The 17,386-nt window shown below is 40.0% G+C and overlaps 1 protein-coding gene across 1 annotated transcript in view; it reads right to left on the reverse strand.

The window, feature by feature from the left end:
• LOC147821413 (uncharacterized) overlaps positions 1–16,454 on the reverse strand; it is a 62,530-nt gene extending 46,076 nt beyond the window's left edge. Inside the window, exon 1 of the mRNA XM_087200335.1 lies at positions 16,323–16,454. Within this exon, the coding sequence (XP_087056461.1) occupies positions 16,323–16,325 (3 nt within the window). The 5' untranslated portion in view covers positions 16,326–16,454. The remainder of the gene's footprint in view (positions 1–16,322) is intronic.
• Between the last annotated feature and the right edge of the window lie 932 nt (positions 16,455–17,386).

Raw genomic sequence — 17,386 nt, forward strand, 5'->3', positions numbered from 1 at the left:
TTGCTATTTATCTCCAATTTCATCACACTATGTTCTGATAATATACAGTGGATAACTTCAATTCCTTTGCCTTTACTTAAACAAGTTGTATGAAAAAGTATGTGGTCTATTTTGGACAATGACCCATGGGCAGCTGAAAAGAACATGTATTCAGATTTTGTGGGGTAGAACACTTTGTAAACATCTGTTAAGTCCATTTGTTCAAGAGTTGATTGAGTTCTAATATTTCCTTACATTTTGTCTAGTTGATCTACCAATTTGTGACAGTGGAGTATTGAGGTCCATCACTACTATTGTATTAGTGCTTATCTGATTTTTCATGTCTGTTAATATTTGGGTTTTTTTGTGCCAGGGATTGAACTCAGGACCTTGTGCTTGCAAGGCAGGCATGGTGGCACTGAGCTTTGGGTACACTCGTATTTGGTGCATATATATTTATGATTGCCATCTCTTCCTCTTGGATTTCTCCATTTACAAGGGTGTAGTGGCCTTCTTTGTCTCTCTTAATTACTGTTGGTTTGAAATCTATTTGATCTGCAAATAAGATAACTACTCCTGCTTTTGGGGGGGGTTCTGTCACATGGAGTATTGTTTTACACCCTTTGACTTTCAGTCTATGAGTTTCTTTTTTAATTAAGTGTGTTTCTTGTATGCAGTATATTGTTGGATCTTGCTTCTTGACCCATTCTCCTAGTCTATTTCTTTTGATTGGTGAATTGAGACCATTAACATTGATGGTTATGACTCATTCATATTGACTTATCCTTGACTTATCCTTATTATGACCTTTTCTTGCAGTTGGATACTCCCTGTTTGCATTTAATTTCTCGTCATGCCACATAGATTCATTCTGCTGGCATTCCTGAGGTTGTGATCCTCATTGTCTTTGCCTAGGATAGTCTCTAAAATTTTTTGGAGTGCTTATTATATTCATGAAGTTTCTCAGGTACTCTTTGTCCAGAAAGTATCTTATTTCTCCATCAATTTTGAAAAATAATTTTGCAGGGTACATCAATCTGGGCTGGAGGTTGTTTTCCTTTAGGGCTTGAAATACATCACTCCAAGCTCTTCTTGCCTTGAGGGTTTGTGAAGAGAAGTCTGCTGTAATTCTGAGGGGGTTTCATTTGTATGTGATTTGTTTCTTTTCTCTAACTGCTTGTATGATTTTGTTCTTCTGTTGAGTTTCTGGAATCTTAACTATTATATGTGTATGTGTAGATTTTTTTGCTCAAGGCTAGTTGGAGTCCTATATGCCTCACTTATCTGTATGTCAAATTCTTTTCCCGTGCTTCAGAAGCTTTCTCCCATTACTTCTGTGAACTGTTTTTTAATGTCATTTGCACTCTCTCATGTTTTTTTCATTAACTCTGATCAGTCTTATGTTATTCTTTACATCATCTATCACCTGCTGAATGCTTTCTCAGGGTCCCTTACTATTTTTAAGAAATTTTTCTTTTCCTGGTCACTAAATGCAATCCTGTCCTCTATACCTGATACTCTGTCCTCACACTGGCTCACTGTGCTGCATAGACTTTCAATGGAGTTTTTAATCTCCTGAATGTCTGTTTGCATCTGTTTTATGGATTACATTTGTTTCCTGTGCTAGGATTCCATCGTGTCCCTCAGATCCTCTATTTTTTATCTGTGTCTGCTCTAGAGTTATTAATCATGACTTGTATTATGGACAAAATCTGTTATCTGACAAATTATTTCTAATTTCATTTTTTCCAGATCCTCTTTTGTTGCCAGTTCAGGGAGTCCTGGTGGTTGAGTATGAGATGGTTCTATCTCGTTACCCCTTGGGATTGCCTTAGGTGATCTGGAAGTCTAGTTTTGAGACTAGTTTATGTGTCTTCTCAGTTCAACAGATGCAGGCTGCTGTGCCTTTGTTGAGGTGACTTTCTGCTTCACCCTGTGGGCTTCAATTTTCAGCAAGCCACTGAGAAGTCTTTTCTCTGCTGCTCACTACTTTGCTAATTTCTGGGTTCAGAATGGTGCTCTTTTGGATCACCCTGCTGCCCTGTTTGCTAGGTGGTGCTCTGGGTGGGGCCTGTGCACACTTGAGATAGTATCTGGGCATGCCTCTGTCTGGGGCCTGAACCCCTGTGTATCTGTTGTCTGGGAGGGCCTTGGGCTAGGGGTTGTGTACCTGACTAGCTGGCTTCTGAGCAGGCTTCTGGCTGGGGTCTGCAGGCACTTTCACGAGGATCTGGATGGGCCTCTGACTGTTGCTTGTACACCTATACAGCTCTTTTCCAGGCAGGCTTTTCACTGGGGCCAGTGGCCCCAAGCTTCTAGGGTCAGGGTGGGGCCCTGGCTGGGACTTGCCCACACCCACACAGCTCTGGTCCACATGCTGTAGTTACAAATTTTAACAAACTTCAGAAATGCAAAGTAAAAATGATTCATTGTAAGTCAGTTAATAATATTCATGCACTAAGTGCTAGATATATTTAGACCATTCAAAAGACCAAAATATTTCCAAAGAAAGAGAAGTTTTACAAAAATTCTGTTAGAATATATGCTACCATTCTCCACTTACTAAGTATAAATATTGTCTTAATTGAAATACAGAAAACTTAGAAATTGTAGAGAGTGAAGATTTACCAATCCCATTTGCTTTCATTTCTCAGCACCAGATAGAGAAGGGCATCCAGGGCCTCCATGTCCCTAAACACATGCTCTATGACTGAACCACATTCAGTTCACCAATGTTTTTGATGCCAACCTCCCCCTTAAATAATCTCTTGTTTTAAATATGTCACAAAATGAATTTTGAAATATTTAGAATTAGGTGATAATTTAAGGACATTGTCAAAGTTTGAAATAAAAAGTTCAGTTAAATATAGAGGTTTCAAGAAACATGTTTAGCAAAACAGTTCATGAGAACAAAATTAATAAAACTGAATTCAATAATCTGAACACTATGAACAAGAAATAACAAGGCAGGTGTGACCTCAAAACTCACTATGAAAATGAGAAATATTTGCAAAGACCACTGATATTTTTATTTGTGAGAAAGAGACACTATTAGCCCATGTTGGCACCCAATTTTGATCCTGTTGATAGTCTGGAATACTGGGGTTACATGAGTATACTGTACCTCTGCATTTGGTCAGTGGAGGATATTTTAAAATAAAATGTATAATTAAATGATCATTTAATGAACTTTTGATAGTAGATATAAATTCCTAGTAATATGTCAAATTTCAAATATGGTATATGAATAAGAGGGACTGTGGAGAATTCAACAAGTTGGCAAGCAACTCAAGTGGCAATTAAAAACCTTCCCTTCATAAATTCATCTCCAAATGGGATTACAGGTGCTTCCATAAAACTGAGATATAGATTAAGATGAGATATATATCTATACCAATTCCTCATGATCAATATATTTGTTATGTGTACAAAATATAAACTAATGTAACCATTATCCTAAAAAATATGCTTAGCTAGACAATGTCTCCTATGTCTAATAAAAAAGGGGGGAGCATAAGAGAGCCAGGCATGGTGGTATATACATGTAGTTCTAGCACTTGGAAGAGTGAGTCAGGAGGATTGCCATGAGTTCAAGGCCAGCCTAGGCTACATAGTGAGTTTAAGGCCAGTACTGGGCTACATAGTGAGATCCTATCTATCAGTTAGTCTATCAGTCAATCAATCAAAAGAAATCCCTGCAGAAATTTCATCAAGTTAGTGTGATCTTTACCTGAAACCAGGCAATCTGTTTATAAGAAAAGCCTATAACACCTATGCAGACAGATTTTCAAGGCCTGGATAAAACATTATACAGTAAATTACAAGGGTTTATTAGAAAATAGCTTCTCATCTTGGTAGGAACCCAAGTGGTAGCAACAGTCCCTAGCATATGTGATGCCCTGGGACAACTACATATATGCAAACACAGAGACATATACTCACACACATACATACTCACATTGCCATAATATCATAATTAAGTGATGTTTGTATATTTATGAAAGATTAGGATGGTTCAGTATCAAAAACAGAAATCAACAAAGAAAAACCTTATTTGAATCCTGGCATAAACATGTTTCCTAAATTTTAATTTCTATCATTTATTAAATGTCTGTAATAAAAAGCCAAAAGGGATTAACAATTAAATAAAACACATATACCACAAAATTAACATATGGGACTGTAAATGAAGACACTCTTATGAATTCTTTTACAATCAGAAATAAGTCAAGGATATTCACTATATCCACTGTTCTGCCATGTGAGACCAAAATTCATGTGTCATGTTATAATACAGGGAAGAGAAATAAGTGACATAGGATTGAAATAGAAGAGGCAAAATTATTATCCACAGATGATGAAAGTAGCCACATCTTAGAACAACAGGAAGATCTATCTTGTCAGAGATCAACTGGAAAATAAGTCTTTCTCATAGTTTTAATACTAAAACTATATGAATGCAATAAAACCAAGGGATCCCCAATCAGAAAACATAGTATGAGGGAATAGTTCTCAAATCTGTTTTTTTTTTAAATGAATGTCAGAAGAACACGCCGAATCAGCCTGGTGCAGGCAGGCGGGTCTGTGCACACACTAGTGAGGCCCTGGGTCACACAGAGGATGCTGGGTTGCCCTGCTGCAGGCAGACGGGTCTGCCCATGCCCTATCTCAGCCTTGAGTCACAAAAAACATGCCAAGGCAGCCCACTGCAGACAGGCAAGTCTGTGCACACCCTACCGAGGTCCTGAGTTGTGCAGAGGGCACCAAGTAAACCCAGTGCAGACAGGAAGGTCTGCCCACAACCTAGCGAAGTCCCCAGTGAAGCAGAACACATGCTGAATGAGCCTGCTGCAGACAGGTGGGTCTGTGCCCGCTCTACCAAGGTCCTGAATCACACGGAAGACACTGAATCAACCTGCTACAGACAGGCAGCCACCTGATTCCACACTACAAAGATGCAGAGGACACCAGACCACCAGACCAAGGTACTGAGCCGTACCAGAGGTAGGGGCTTCTGAGCTGTCGTCCCACTTCTCCTGGTCCAGAGGAAGGGGCTTCCCAGGAACCATCACTCCCGCTGCTCCCAGCCCAGAGGAAAGGGCTTTTGGGCCACCTTCTGTCCCACTACTCCTGGCCCAGAGGAAGGGGCTTCTGGGTGACCATCCCTCCCACTGCTCATGGCCCACAGGGAGGGGCTTCTGAGCCACCATCCCAATGCTCCTGGTCCAGAGGAAGGGGTTTCCCAGCCACCATCACTCTGGCTGCTCCCAGCCCACAGAAAAGGATTTTTGGCTCACCATTCCTACTGCTGCTCCCGGCCCCTATCCCAGCTCAGCCAGCTCAGAGAAGGTAATCCATGAAGGTGCTAACAGCCCCCTGCCCCAGTTGAAATGAGAAAACATGTAAATAAGTCAAAACCAGACTTCCAGATCACATACAGCAACCTCAAAGGGAAATGAGATGGAACACTCTGATACTCAAACACCTGGACCCAATGAACTGGTAACAAAAGGGGATCTGGAAAAAATGAAATCAAATAATTTCTCAGATAACATGAGAAATTGTGCCCCTAGTGCAAGACATAATTAATAAATCTAGAGAGGAGCTCAGGAACATGATGGAATCACAACATAAGAAACAAATGGAATCCATAAAACAGATGCAAATAGATTTCCAGGACATGAAAAACTCCATTGAATGTCTACACAGCAGAATGAGCCAATGTGAGGACAGAATTTCAGATAGAGAAGATAAGACTGCAAACAGTGACCAGGAAAAAAAAAATTGCTTCAAAATTATAAGGGAACATGAGAAATCAATCCAGCAGTTGCTAGATGATGCAAAGAAGAATAACATAAGACTGATTGGGCTCAATGAAGAAACAGGAGAGAGTTCAGATGACATAAAAAATCTCTTCACAGAAATAATGGCAGAAAACTTCCCAAGCAAGGCAAAAGAGCTTGACATACAGATAAGTGAGGCATATAGGACTCCAAATAGCATTGATCAAAAAAATGGACACATAGGCATATAATCGTTAAGACTCCAGAAGCACAACAGAAGAACAAAGTTCTCCAAGCAGTGAGAGAAAAGAAACAAATCATATACAAAGGAAAGCCCATCAGACTGACAGCAAACTTCTCAACACAAACCATCAAGGCAAGAAGAGCTTGGAATGACATATTCTAAGCCCTAAAAGAAAACAGCCTCCAACCCAGATTGATGTACTCTGCAAAACTATCTTTCAAAAAGGGTGGAGAAATAAGATACTTTCATGACAAAGAGCACCTTAGGAACTTCGTGAATACCAAACCAGCACTCCAAAGAATTTTACACAATATCCTGGGAACAGACATTGAGGATCACAACCCCAGGAAGCAAAGCAGAATGAACCCATCTGGCATGACAAGAAACTAAATGTAAAGTGGGAGAACCCAACTAAAAGAAAGAGTCATGGCAATGACAAGTCAATATGTTTCAGTTATAACCATCAACATTAATGGTCTCAATTCACCAATCAAAAGAAATAGACTTGCAGAATGGGTCAAGAAGCAAAATCCAACAATATGCTGCATACAAGAAACACACTTCATTCAAAAGGAAACTCATAGACTGAAAGTTAAAGGGTGGAAAACAATACTGCATGTGACAGGAACCCAAAAAAAAGCAGAAGTAGCTATTCTCTTGGCAGGTCAAGTAGACTTCAAACCAACACTGATTAAGAGAGACAAAGAAGGACACTACATCCTTGTAAAGGGAAGAATCCAAGAGGAAGAGATGACAATCATAAATATCTGTGCACAAAACACTAGTGTGTCTAACTATATAAAAAAATACTAACAGACATGAAAAGTCATATATGCACTAATACAATTGTAGTGGGGGACCTCAACACCCCACTGTCACAAATAGATCAACTACACTAAAAATAAGTAATGAAATACTAGAACTCAATTGAACTCTTGAACAAATGAACTTAACAGATGTTTACAGAGTCTTCCACCCCACAAAATCACAATACACATTCTTCTCAGCTGCACATGGGTCATTCTCCAAAATAGACCACATACTCACACATAGAACTTGTTTAAGTAAGTGCAAAAGAATTGAAGTTATCCCCTGTATATTATCAGACCATACGGCAATGAAATTGGAGACCAATAGCAAAAAAGCTCTAAAAATTTCATAAACACGTGGAAATTGAACAACACACTTCTGAACAATCCAATATCAACAAATGAAATTGAAAACGTAATTCAAATCTTATCAACTAAGAAAAGCCCGGGCCCTGATGGCTTCACTGCTGAATTCTACAAGACATTTAGAGAGGAACTGCTGCCACTACTGTTTAAACTCTTCAATGAAATTGAAAGGGAAGCAATACTCCCAAATTCATTCCTGGAAGCAAGCATCACCTTGATCCCCAAAGCTGAGAAAGACCCAACTGAAAAAGAGAACTATAGGCCAATCTCACTAATGAACATAGATGCAAAAATCCTTAATAAGATACTGGCAAACAGAATGCAGAAGATCATTAAGAAGATCATACACCCTGATGAAGTGGGATTCATCCCAGGGATGCAGGGATGAGTCAATATATGCAAATCAATCAATGTAATACACTATATCAATAGAGCCAAGGACAAAAACCATAGGAATATCTCCATAGATGCAGAAAAAGCATTTGACAAAATCCAACATGCATTTATGATAAAAACCCTACAAAAAAATTGGAATAGATGGTCTCTACCTCAAACTGATAGAAGCCATCCATGAAAAACCAACAGCCAATATCATACTAAATGGTCAAAAACTGAAATCCTTCACACTAAAATCAGGAACAAGACAAGGATGTCCACTATCACCACTCTTGTTCAATAGAGTTCTGGAAACATTAGCCATGGCAATTAGACAAGAGAAAGAAATAAAAAGAATAAAGATAGGTAATGAAGAAGTCAAATTGTCATTATTTGCAGATGACATGATACTCTATATAGAAGACCCCAAGAACTCCACCAAAAGTCTTCTAGACTTAAGAACCAAGTTCAGTCAAGTAGCTGGTTACAAGGTCAACACACAAAAATCAATAGCTTTCCTCTACACGAATGACAGACTCACTGAGAGAGAAATAGGGCAAATAATTCCTTTCACAATAGCATCCAAAAAACTGAAATACCTAGGAATCACCCTAACAAAAGAAATCAAAGACCTCTTCTCTGAAAACTATGGCACTCTGAAAAGAGAGATTGAAGATGATATCAGAAAATGGACAGACATCCCCTGCTCCTGGGTAGGAAGGATTAATATAGTGAAAATGGCCATACTTCCAAAACTGCTATATAGATTTAATGCAATTCCAATTGAGATCCCAGCAGCACACTTCATAGACCTCGAGAAAACAATCCAAAAATTCATTTGGAGCAAGAAGAGACCCAGAATAGCCAAACCAATTCTAGGTAACAGAGACCTGGCAAGGGGTATCACAATCCCCAACTTGCAACCCTACTACAAAGCTACTGTGATAAAAACAGCATGGTGCTGGCAAAGAAACAGATTTGAGGACCAGTGGAACAGATTAGAAGATGCAGAAACAACTCCAGACACACTCAGCCATCTCATCTTTGACAAAGGAGCCAAACACCCTCACTGAAGGAAAGATAGCCTCTTTAATAAATGGTGTTGGAAAAATTGGGTTTCAACTTGCCAAAGATTAAAACTAGACCTATAACTCTCACCATGCACTAAACTAAAATCAAAATGGATTAAAGATCTAAATATTAAAATAGAAACTCTGAATCAGTTGGAACAGAGGTTAGGTAGAACCCTTGAAAACATCCGTGTAGGAAAAGATTTTATGAACAAAATCTCAGTTGCCCATGAACCAGCACAAACAATCAACAAATGGGATCTCTTCCTTCTGCACAGCAAGAGAAACCACCAGCAGTGTGAAGAGACAACCCACAATGTGGGAAAATATCTTCACCTGCTCTTCCTCAGACAAAGGTTTACTATCTCGAATCTATAAAGAACTTTAAAAGATCAGACCTCCCATATTTAAAGAACCAATTGAAAAATGGGCATCTGAAATGAACAGACATTTTTCAAACAAAGAAGTAGAAATAGCAAATAAATACATGAAAAAATGTTCAACATCACTGGTCATTCAAGAGATGCAAATGAAAACAACGCTGAGATTCCACTTCACTCCAGAAAGTATGGCTGCTATCATGAAATCAACCAATAACATATGCTGGCGGGGCTGTGGGGAAAGAGGAACCCTGCTCCACTGCTGTTGGGACTGTAGACTGGTACAAGCACTGTGGAAATCAGTATGGAAATACCTCAAAGAACTAGGACTGGAAGTCCCATTTGACCCCACTCCACTGCTGGGGATCTTCCCCAAAGAATTAAAAGAATCATACCATAGTGATATATGTGCACCCATATTCATAGCAGCACAGTTTGTGATAGCTAAAACTTGGAAACAGCCCAAATGCCCATCACCTGGAGACTGGATAAAGAAAATGTGTTTTTTTTTATAAAATGGAGTACTAATCATCCATAAGAAATGAGAAATTAGAGACATTTATTGCTAAGTGTATGCACATTGAGGCAATACTCTTAAGTAAAATAAATAGGACACACATGTGTAAATACTGAATAGTTTCTCTGGTGTGAGAAACTGAAAGTGTATATAAGGACTAACTGTATAATAGGTAATGTGAAATAGGAAGAAAAGGGGCAAAGGGGAAGGAAGTGGGAGGGCTAGGGGAAAGGGTAGAAGGGAATGGGATTAATATGGGAAAATGGAAAAATAGGGACAAAATCTTTGTAAATAGGGAGGACTGGAGGGATTGAAGGGAGGGCTGGGCAAGGGTGAAAAATAAGAACCAAGAGATTCTATGTAAAGGTGCAAATTTCCAATGATGAATGTCATTATATTGTATACCTAAAATGTACCAATGATTAGAATGAACAATTGATAATGTAAAATAGGAAGAAAAGGTCCAAAGAGGTAGGGGTAGTGGGAGGGGCAGGGGAAAGGAAAGAAGGGAAAGGAAAAAATGCTGAGAAATGGAAAAAATGGAAATAAAGTCTTTGTAAATAGGGAAGGGTGGAGGGGGTGAAGGGAGGGCTAGGAATGGGGAAAAAATAAGAACCAAGATGCATTATGTAAAGGTACAATTCCCAATGAGAAATGTAATTGTGTTGTATACCTACAATGTACCAATAAAAGAATTTAATTTTAAAAAAAAAGAATGTCAGTATAAACATAATAACTACAGAGAAACAACTGGTCTTTGCTTTAGGTTTGTTTTAGGATGAGTTTTTTACATACTGCAAGTTTTTTAAATGATTTCTTATTAGTAGAATCAAAAGTGCAAGAACGTACTTATGAGTATCGTGAACATTTTAGGGAAGAATGTACATTTTTAAAACACATTTTACTAGGAGATTGAACTTTTATCAGTGTTTCCATAAATTTCTAATACCAGCCTTAAAAAGAGTTAAGAGATGGACCATCCTGTGACTTGTCTCACTCTGTGCCAATATTTTGTTTTATACAAGAAAAGCCTCCTCACATATTGCTGTAAAGATATTATTGAGAAATACTCATATTCCTCCAAGCAGTTATATATCCACCTTTATGAAACCTTATCAACAAATTCTTTAAAGATCTGCAACATAATCATTGAGAAAAATATTATGCCCAGATAAAATTCAATAGCCACGATTGTTGCACATTCTACAATCCCAGCAGTTGGGTGGACTGAGCAGAAGAAAACCACCAGTTCTTTCCAAACCTGGGCTACACAATGACTTCAAGGTCACCAGAACTACGCGAGGAGTCCCAGTCCAAAATATCCAAAAGAAAAATAAATTGGAGAAGATGATCTGAATATATAGAAAATAATGTACAGACTTAGATTTGATGACATGCTATTTATTCTTTATATTCTTTTTTTTTTTTTTTTTTTTTTGGTACTGGGGATCAAACTCAGGTCCTTGTGCTTGCTCAGTAGGCAGTGAAACCACTGAGCTAAATCCCCAGCCCACTTAAATTATATTCTTAATACAATCATATTTATAACACTACTGAAGCAATTAAGAATGTGACAAACATCTATTGCAACCCTTTCTGAAACACAAAGGATAGCATTATACTTTTCAAATCTCATATAAAAAACTAAAGAGAATTTTTATTTTCCATTTTCTGGGACACAGTATAGAGTTACAGTCATTTAAGTCTGAATATGAGACAACATTTAGACTAGACTAAACACTAGACTACACTATTTATTAGAAATATCAACAAATATTTTTTCTTTATTCTAAAGTGAAATTTGATATGATTGGCAGCAAAAATCAAGAGGAGCAGGTGATTGGTCCCACATTTATGGCAGTAAATTGTATGTATATATTATGGGCCGAGTAAACCTGAGTTTTCATCACAAAATTTCAAAGGAACACTCCAGGCAGACATAAGGCAAAAATACAAAATAAGAAATTGTAACACATGGAAGAAAACATAAGAAAATCATTTTCTCATTTGGTGAGAGTGGGAAAATCTTCAGGTACAAATTTGTAAAGACACAAATGTTAAGGTGACTATAAAAAGATACAAAGAGAGTAACATGATTTCTGTTCAGCAAAGAATATCCTTAATGAAGTTAACCTGTGGATTAAAAATTATAGAAGGTATTTTCATTCTCTACAAGTGATAAATAACAAAAAGAGAAAATAGGTTATTAAAAAACCATCCTCAACACAAATATGAACACATAATATAAGCAAATAAAATAGAGAAAGGCCTATAAAGGAAAGGGGGCAAAAGAAGGCATAAATGGAAAAATGGAATGGAATATCAATTCAAATTTAAAAAAATTCAGGAAATAAAAAATTTGGTATTTGTCAGGAAGAGAAATAGGAATTATTGCCCCCTGGTGCTAGTATGGACAGCATGTGTTCAATTTGAAATTGATACATGCTCTGTGCACTAGCAAGCATGCTCCTGAGCATAAGCAGTATGGTCTCTAATTTGTCTCTAGGGCAGCAGGAAAGAGAATATTTCCACTGCATTTATATCACTGATAGAACTTGAACAGCCTGCTTTCCAAAAACTGTAGAAAAGGCAAGTGAGGTATTATGTTACATGCACATGTTTTCTGAAGTATGGAATCACCACCAGTGGCTGAATATCTGACTCAGTAGGGCCAGCAGACACATAAGATCCTGGATGATGTGGCACCCTGAGAGGGCAAAAAGATCCCACATGGTGACATTTTTCTAACTCTGCATTACAAATCCAAGATGAGTGACACAAATATCTCTCCATCTGTACTTAAATGCTTTTTTACTTATTTTGAATTAGTTAATTTATTTTTTCAGACAGGGTCTTACTATGTAGCCCAGACTGCCCTCAAACTCATGGCAATCCTTCTGATTCAGCCTCCTGAGCTCTGGGATTACAGACATGCACCACCATGCCAGGTAGTTTTTCTCTTCTTCTACCCCTCCCCACCTCCTTTCAGATTCTACTAGAGCAAAACCTCACAAAGATCTCCACAGCTTGTTGTGCTATGATGACACACAGTGGGGATGTAGAGGCCAGACTAGGGGTGAGTGAAGTGAAGCTCTGTGCTTTATCTCAGCTGTGCCCCTTCTGCAGAGGCCATTCCCACAGGCTTCTTGAGGATGTCAACATGAGAGAGTTCTCTATTAAGTATGGAGAATTCAGGAGAACTCTGGAGAATTTCAGAGACTGCAGACTCCAGCCACATATGGAACACAGAACAAAGGCTTTTGGTCTTCTCTTTCCCTAGAGTAATGTAAGTCATTGCAAAGGAGAAAGAGCCTCAAGTCTGGGAGGTGACTGTTCCAGGCAGACAAGTGTTCAGTCCATTAAGGTCAGGAAGAGGTAATGGGAAAACAGAAAAGGGTACAGTAGAAAGCTAAACACTCTAAGACTGAGGCAGTAAGAATGGTCCCCACAATCAGCACAAAATAGAACTAGGAATGGAAGAGTCTTCATTTCAGCAGTATACATACGCAGTGTCTTGTGGTCAAACTTCTATTCTATCTCTTTGTCCTCATGGAACAAGCAAGATATTGTGAGTAGAGTGATGCCTCTCTCTATAATACTAAAATTAATAAACAACCGAACTAAAACCAGAACACAAAAGCCATGGCACTGCTTTTTTAAAATATCAAAACACTACTCATAATGTATCCCAGCTCAGTTTCTTGGAAGAACCTGATTAATGCAGCACTCAACACTGGGTACTATCTGATAAGCTTCATATTCTACAGAGAACCACTTTACAAATAGTTCAAGAAATGAGTCTACACATTCTGCTTCAGTTATCAAAGGGAAATATCTTGATCAACCCACAGGCACTTCAAACTATAACATATTGAAAATGCACTGAACATACATAATCAGCAAATTTGCTAAGCCTTGCCTCCTTTAAAACTGATAAACACACTTATACTAACCTGTAGGTTAGAAAATGCATGTAACACATAGCTTATTTCATGATAAAACATTAAATACCCCATGTAGTTTATTGAATGTGCTGCAATGTAGATCACTGGATGTTGTCACTTGGTGTCCTGTCACTGACAGCAGGGACTCACTGCTGCTGCCCAGCATCTGGAGCAAGTATTGCACCACAGACCGCTAGTGTGCAAACAGTATAAAATTCCAAATCAAAGTAAATTTTCTACTGATTATTATCACTTTTTCTTTTATGCTTTAGTACTGGACTGAATTCAGGGCCTTGCACATGTTACACAAATTACTTTAATTGAAGACACAGCCCCAGTGATTTTACTGTATGTTGATCGGGCTCATGGTCCATTCTCCAGCCTGGCCTTGCTATTTCAGTGATCCAGCTTCAGTGTCCCAAGTGGCTCAGATGAAAGGTGGGCAGTATCATGCCTCACTGAAGGTTCATTTAAACAAGAACAGTGATACAGCTTAAGACTGGTGATGAAAGAACCCCCATCTTAGCCAGGCATGGTGGCACATTCCTGGCATCTTGGCACTCCAGGAGGCTGAAACAAGATCAAAAATTTGCTGCAGTCTGGGCAACATAGTGAGCCCTGCTCTCAAAATTTAAAAAATATTAAATGGTGTGGAAAATGTAGTTCAGAGAAAAGTCCCAGGTTAAATCTTCTGTACAATAAAAACATCAACCACACCTTAAATGTGTTGTATCCTGGAGAAATTCCTTTCCATTACACTTAGATGATGACAGCCACCCATTTTTAAGCCAGGCAATCTTACAGAATTTCCTAATTTCCTCAAAAACAATTAGGGATGAGTGTGCTGACACACACTTCTACTCTCAGTATCCAGGAAGCAGAGTCAGGAAGATTGCTACAAGTTGGAGGCAAACTTGAGCTACATAGTAAGATCAAGGCCAGCCTGAACTACATAGAATCGCCCTATCTCAAAAAAGCAATAAAAATTAATCATGTTACCTGATCAGTAGTAACAGAAGACATATTGATCTAAGTTTTACTAAGTCTTCTCTTTCCTTAATGCCTGTGATATTTCACCCATTCCCAGTCTGTGGCAGTACACAAAAGTTCTTCATTGTCACACTAACACTCTGACCTCAAGGGTAGACCCTCTCTGTTGTAGGCATGGATTTTACAACCTTCACCATCCCCCCTTCCCACTTTCTTTCTCCTCCCATTTGCTCCTCTCAGCAGAGAAAACTCTTATCACTAATCATTCATATTGCTCCTGATCTCACATTTCAGGCTTCACTCCTACTACAATATTCCTTTAATATAAAGTCCACCTCAATCAGCATTTCAATTCTTAAAACAGTGTCTGTGGTCCAAGGTCTACAGAAATTATTTGAGGTGCTATCCCGCTTTTTTTCATCTACCAAATCACATGTCAGTATAGATGCCCAAGTTTAATGATTCCCACACTGTGTAACATGCAGCTTCTTCTGGAAGTGGTCCTTAGCAGGAACACTTTCTCCTGCCCTTGCTAACAATTAACATCCCCTCCAATTCTCTCTGCATTCTAAGCTCCATGAGAAGGCCTCATTTAAGTGGTCTGTTAGTAGAGGTGGCGCATCAATCATTAAGATGAAAATTGTTTTTGCACTTCTATGTATGTAACACAGGAGTTCACTACATGCTTAGCAAGAACTCTACCACCAACTCACATCGCTAGCAATATTGGACATATCTATTGATAGGTCTCCCACTACCTCAGCAGCTATTAAGAACAGTAGCTGCCCTCTTCCTATGGTGCCTTGCCCCCTCTCCTGTGTGACGTCATGCCAAGATGGTTGCTCCCACCAAAGAACAAACCCTTCTTCCCAGCATGCCCCTGTTCCCGCCTACAGAATATCCTAATACTCTCTCACCTATCCCTTAGTGACATCACTGGCTTCTCCATTCCCTAGTGACTACCTCACTCACCCCCCACCAGCCCCTAAAAAACCCCACCCCAGTCTCTATGAAAGACTCTCCCTGCCTTGACCATATTGCTTTTGTCTCCTTGGCTCAGAATCAGCCTGGCAAGTCTGTTCCCCTAATAAAGTCTTGTTGTGGCCTGGTCTGGTTTTAGGCCTTTTACCTGATATCTATTTTTAAAAATATTTTTTCTTTTGTTTTTCTAGATTTTGTTGTTTTTGATTGTTTTTTCTCAATATGTAGTTTTTAGGCTGCCCTTCATCTCACTGGGCAGCTAAGGCTGAACTCCCAACTCCCACCGAACTTCCTGTCTCACCCCCAGGAGCGCTGGGATTACAGGTGTGCACCACCACACCTGCTGGCCCTTTCTTTCAATTCTCGGGGCATTAGTCATCACTTATCCTGAGTTTGGGTTGAGGGCCCATGTTGGAATTTTGGCAATCTACTCTCATCATAGAGCAGCCTTGGCCTGAGGGGCTGCAGTGTGGCTCTGAGACCCTCTATCCCACACATTTATAAAACTGAGCTCCTGCAGATCTGCTGGAGGGACGAATGAGACTAGGGATCCAGCACACCACAGCCCCCAGCTCGATTACCAGCAGAATCAGGGTCTGCCCACAATCCCCAGGCTCTGTGCACAGCTAGAGACGCAGCTGTGGGCTGCGGCTGCCGAGAATGCACTCCAGGCTGGCGGGGTGGCAGTGGACAGATGGGGTGCTGCACACACAGTAGACCTGCCCGAGGCAGGGTGGGAGGGACAGAGTGTACAAGGCACCCAGACCGGGAGGAACTCTGACTCCGGAGCAGCGGGGAGGACCTGACCGCCATTGATGTTACCACGCTTCTTCCCAGACCTCACCCCGACCACCCCTGTCAGGGCACCCGTCCCACAAAGTCACCATTGCATGTCTGGAGGGTCTCACGGGTCCTTCCCACACAGCCTGCAGCCAGTAGAAATCATAAAGTAGGGCGGTCTACCAGGGTTGGGCAGCTCTCAGCACTGAGCTCAGGATGTGTGGTTTTGCCTCCAGGAAACAAAGTCCTCCCGCCCCGGACATCTGATTGGACAGTTCATATGGCCCGCCCCTCAACACTGATTGGATCCTGCTCCATTGCCCTCTTTCTGAGTGGGAAGCCACAACAGAAGAGAATCTTTACCAGTGTGAGCACAAGTCAAATGGGAGGTTATAACCCAGACACTTCTTGACCAGTTTGTCTCCCAGGATGCTGATCTGTCCTAGCCTGCATTTAAGAAAAGTTTGCTCTGGCTTTGCAGAGCTGGTTCTGTCTCTGTTTACATGACAGGGTGTTGTTATATAATTTAGTCCACTCTGAAACTCACCATGTATCTCTGACTGGACTTGAGGTCTCTGTGACCCTCCTGCATCAGGTTCTCCAATGCTGGGCTTACAGGGATGCACCACCATGCCTGGCTACCCCAGATTTCTTACTGGACTCGGTGGGCTCTTCCTCTGTGTTGCTCTTCCAAATGGGGCCACCAGTCTGCTAAGCCAGTTCCAGAGTTAGCTCACCATGGAGAAATCACTGTGAGAGAGTGTCACAAGTCAAGGAAAGCCAGGACACAACAGAAAAGAGGGAGGCCTGTTGTCATGAACAGAAGTAAATTAGGAATAAGATTCTTGGCTTCATGGACAAGGCTTTCCCATACTGTATCTCTTGACTTACCCCTTCTAACTTAAGAAAATACACACCTAAGAGAGGCATATGATTGCTGAATGAACACTTTCTGGTGTTGAGGCAGGGAAACCTAAGGACTTCAGACTGTAAGCTCCATATGCCCTGTAATTCCCTCTTCAAAAGTTGCAACTCTTGTCTTTCAACACACTAATATTGTTAGAAGGAAAATATTTTCCGGAGTCTTGTGACACTCTTGTTCAATATCTTGTTTGGCATGAGAGGTGCAAAGGATATTAGTAAAACACACCACTGGTGTGCCCAGTTG

The sequence above is a fragment of the Heterocephalus glaber genome, unplaced genomic scaffold, assembly GCF_053883595.1.
Source record: "Heterocephalus glaber isolate CG9 unplaced genomic scaffold, H.glaber_assembly_v1.0 deba00001739, whole genome shotgun sequence".
NCBI lineage: Eukaryota > Metazoa > Chordata > Mammalia > Rodentia > Bathyergidae > Heterocephalus > Heterocephalus glaber.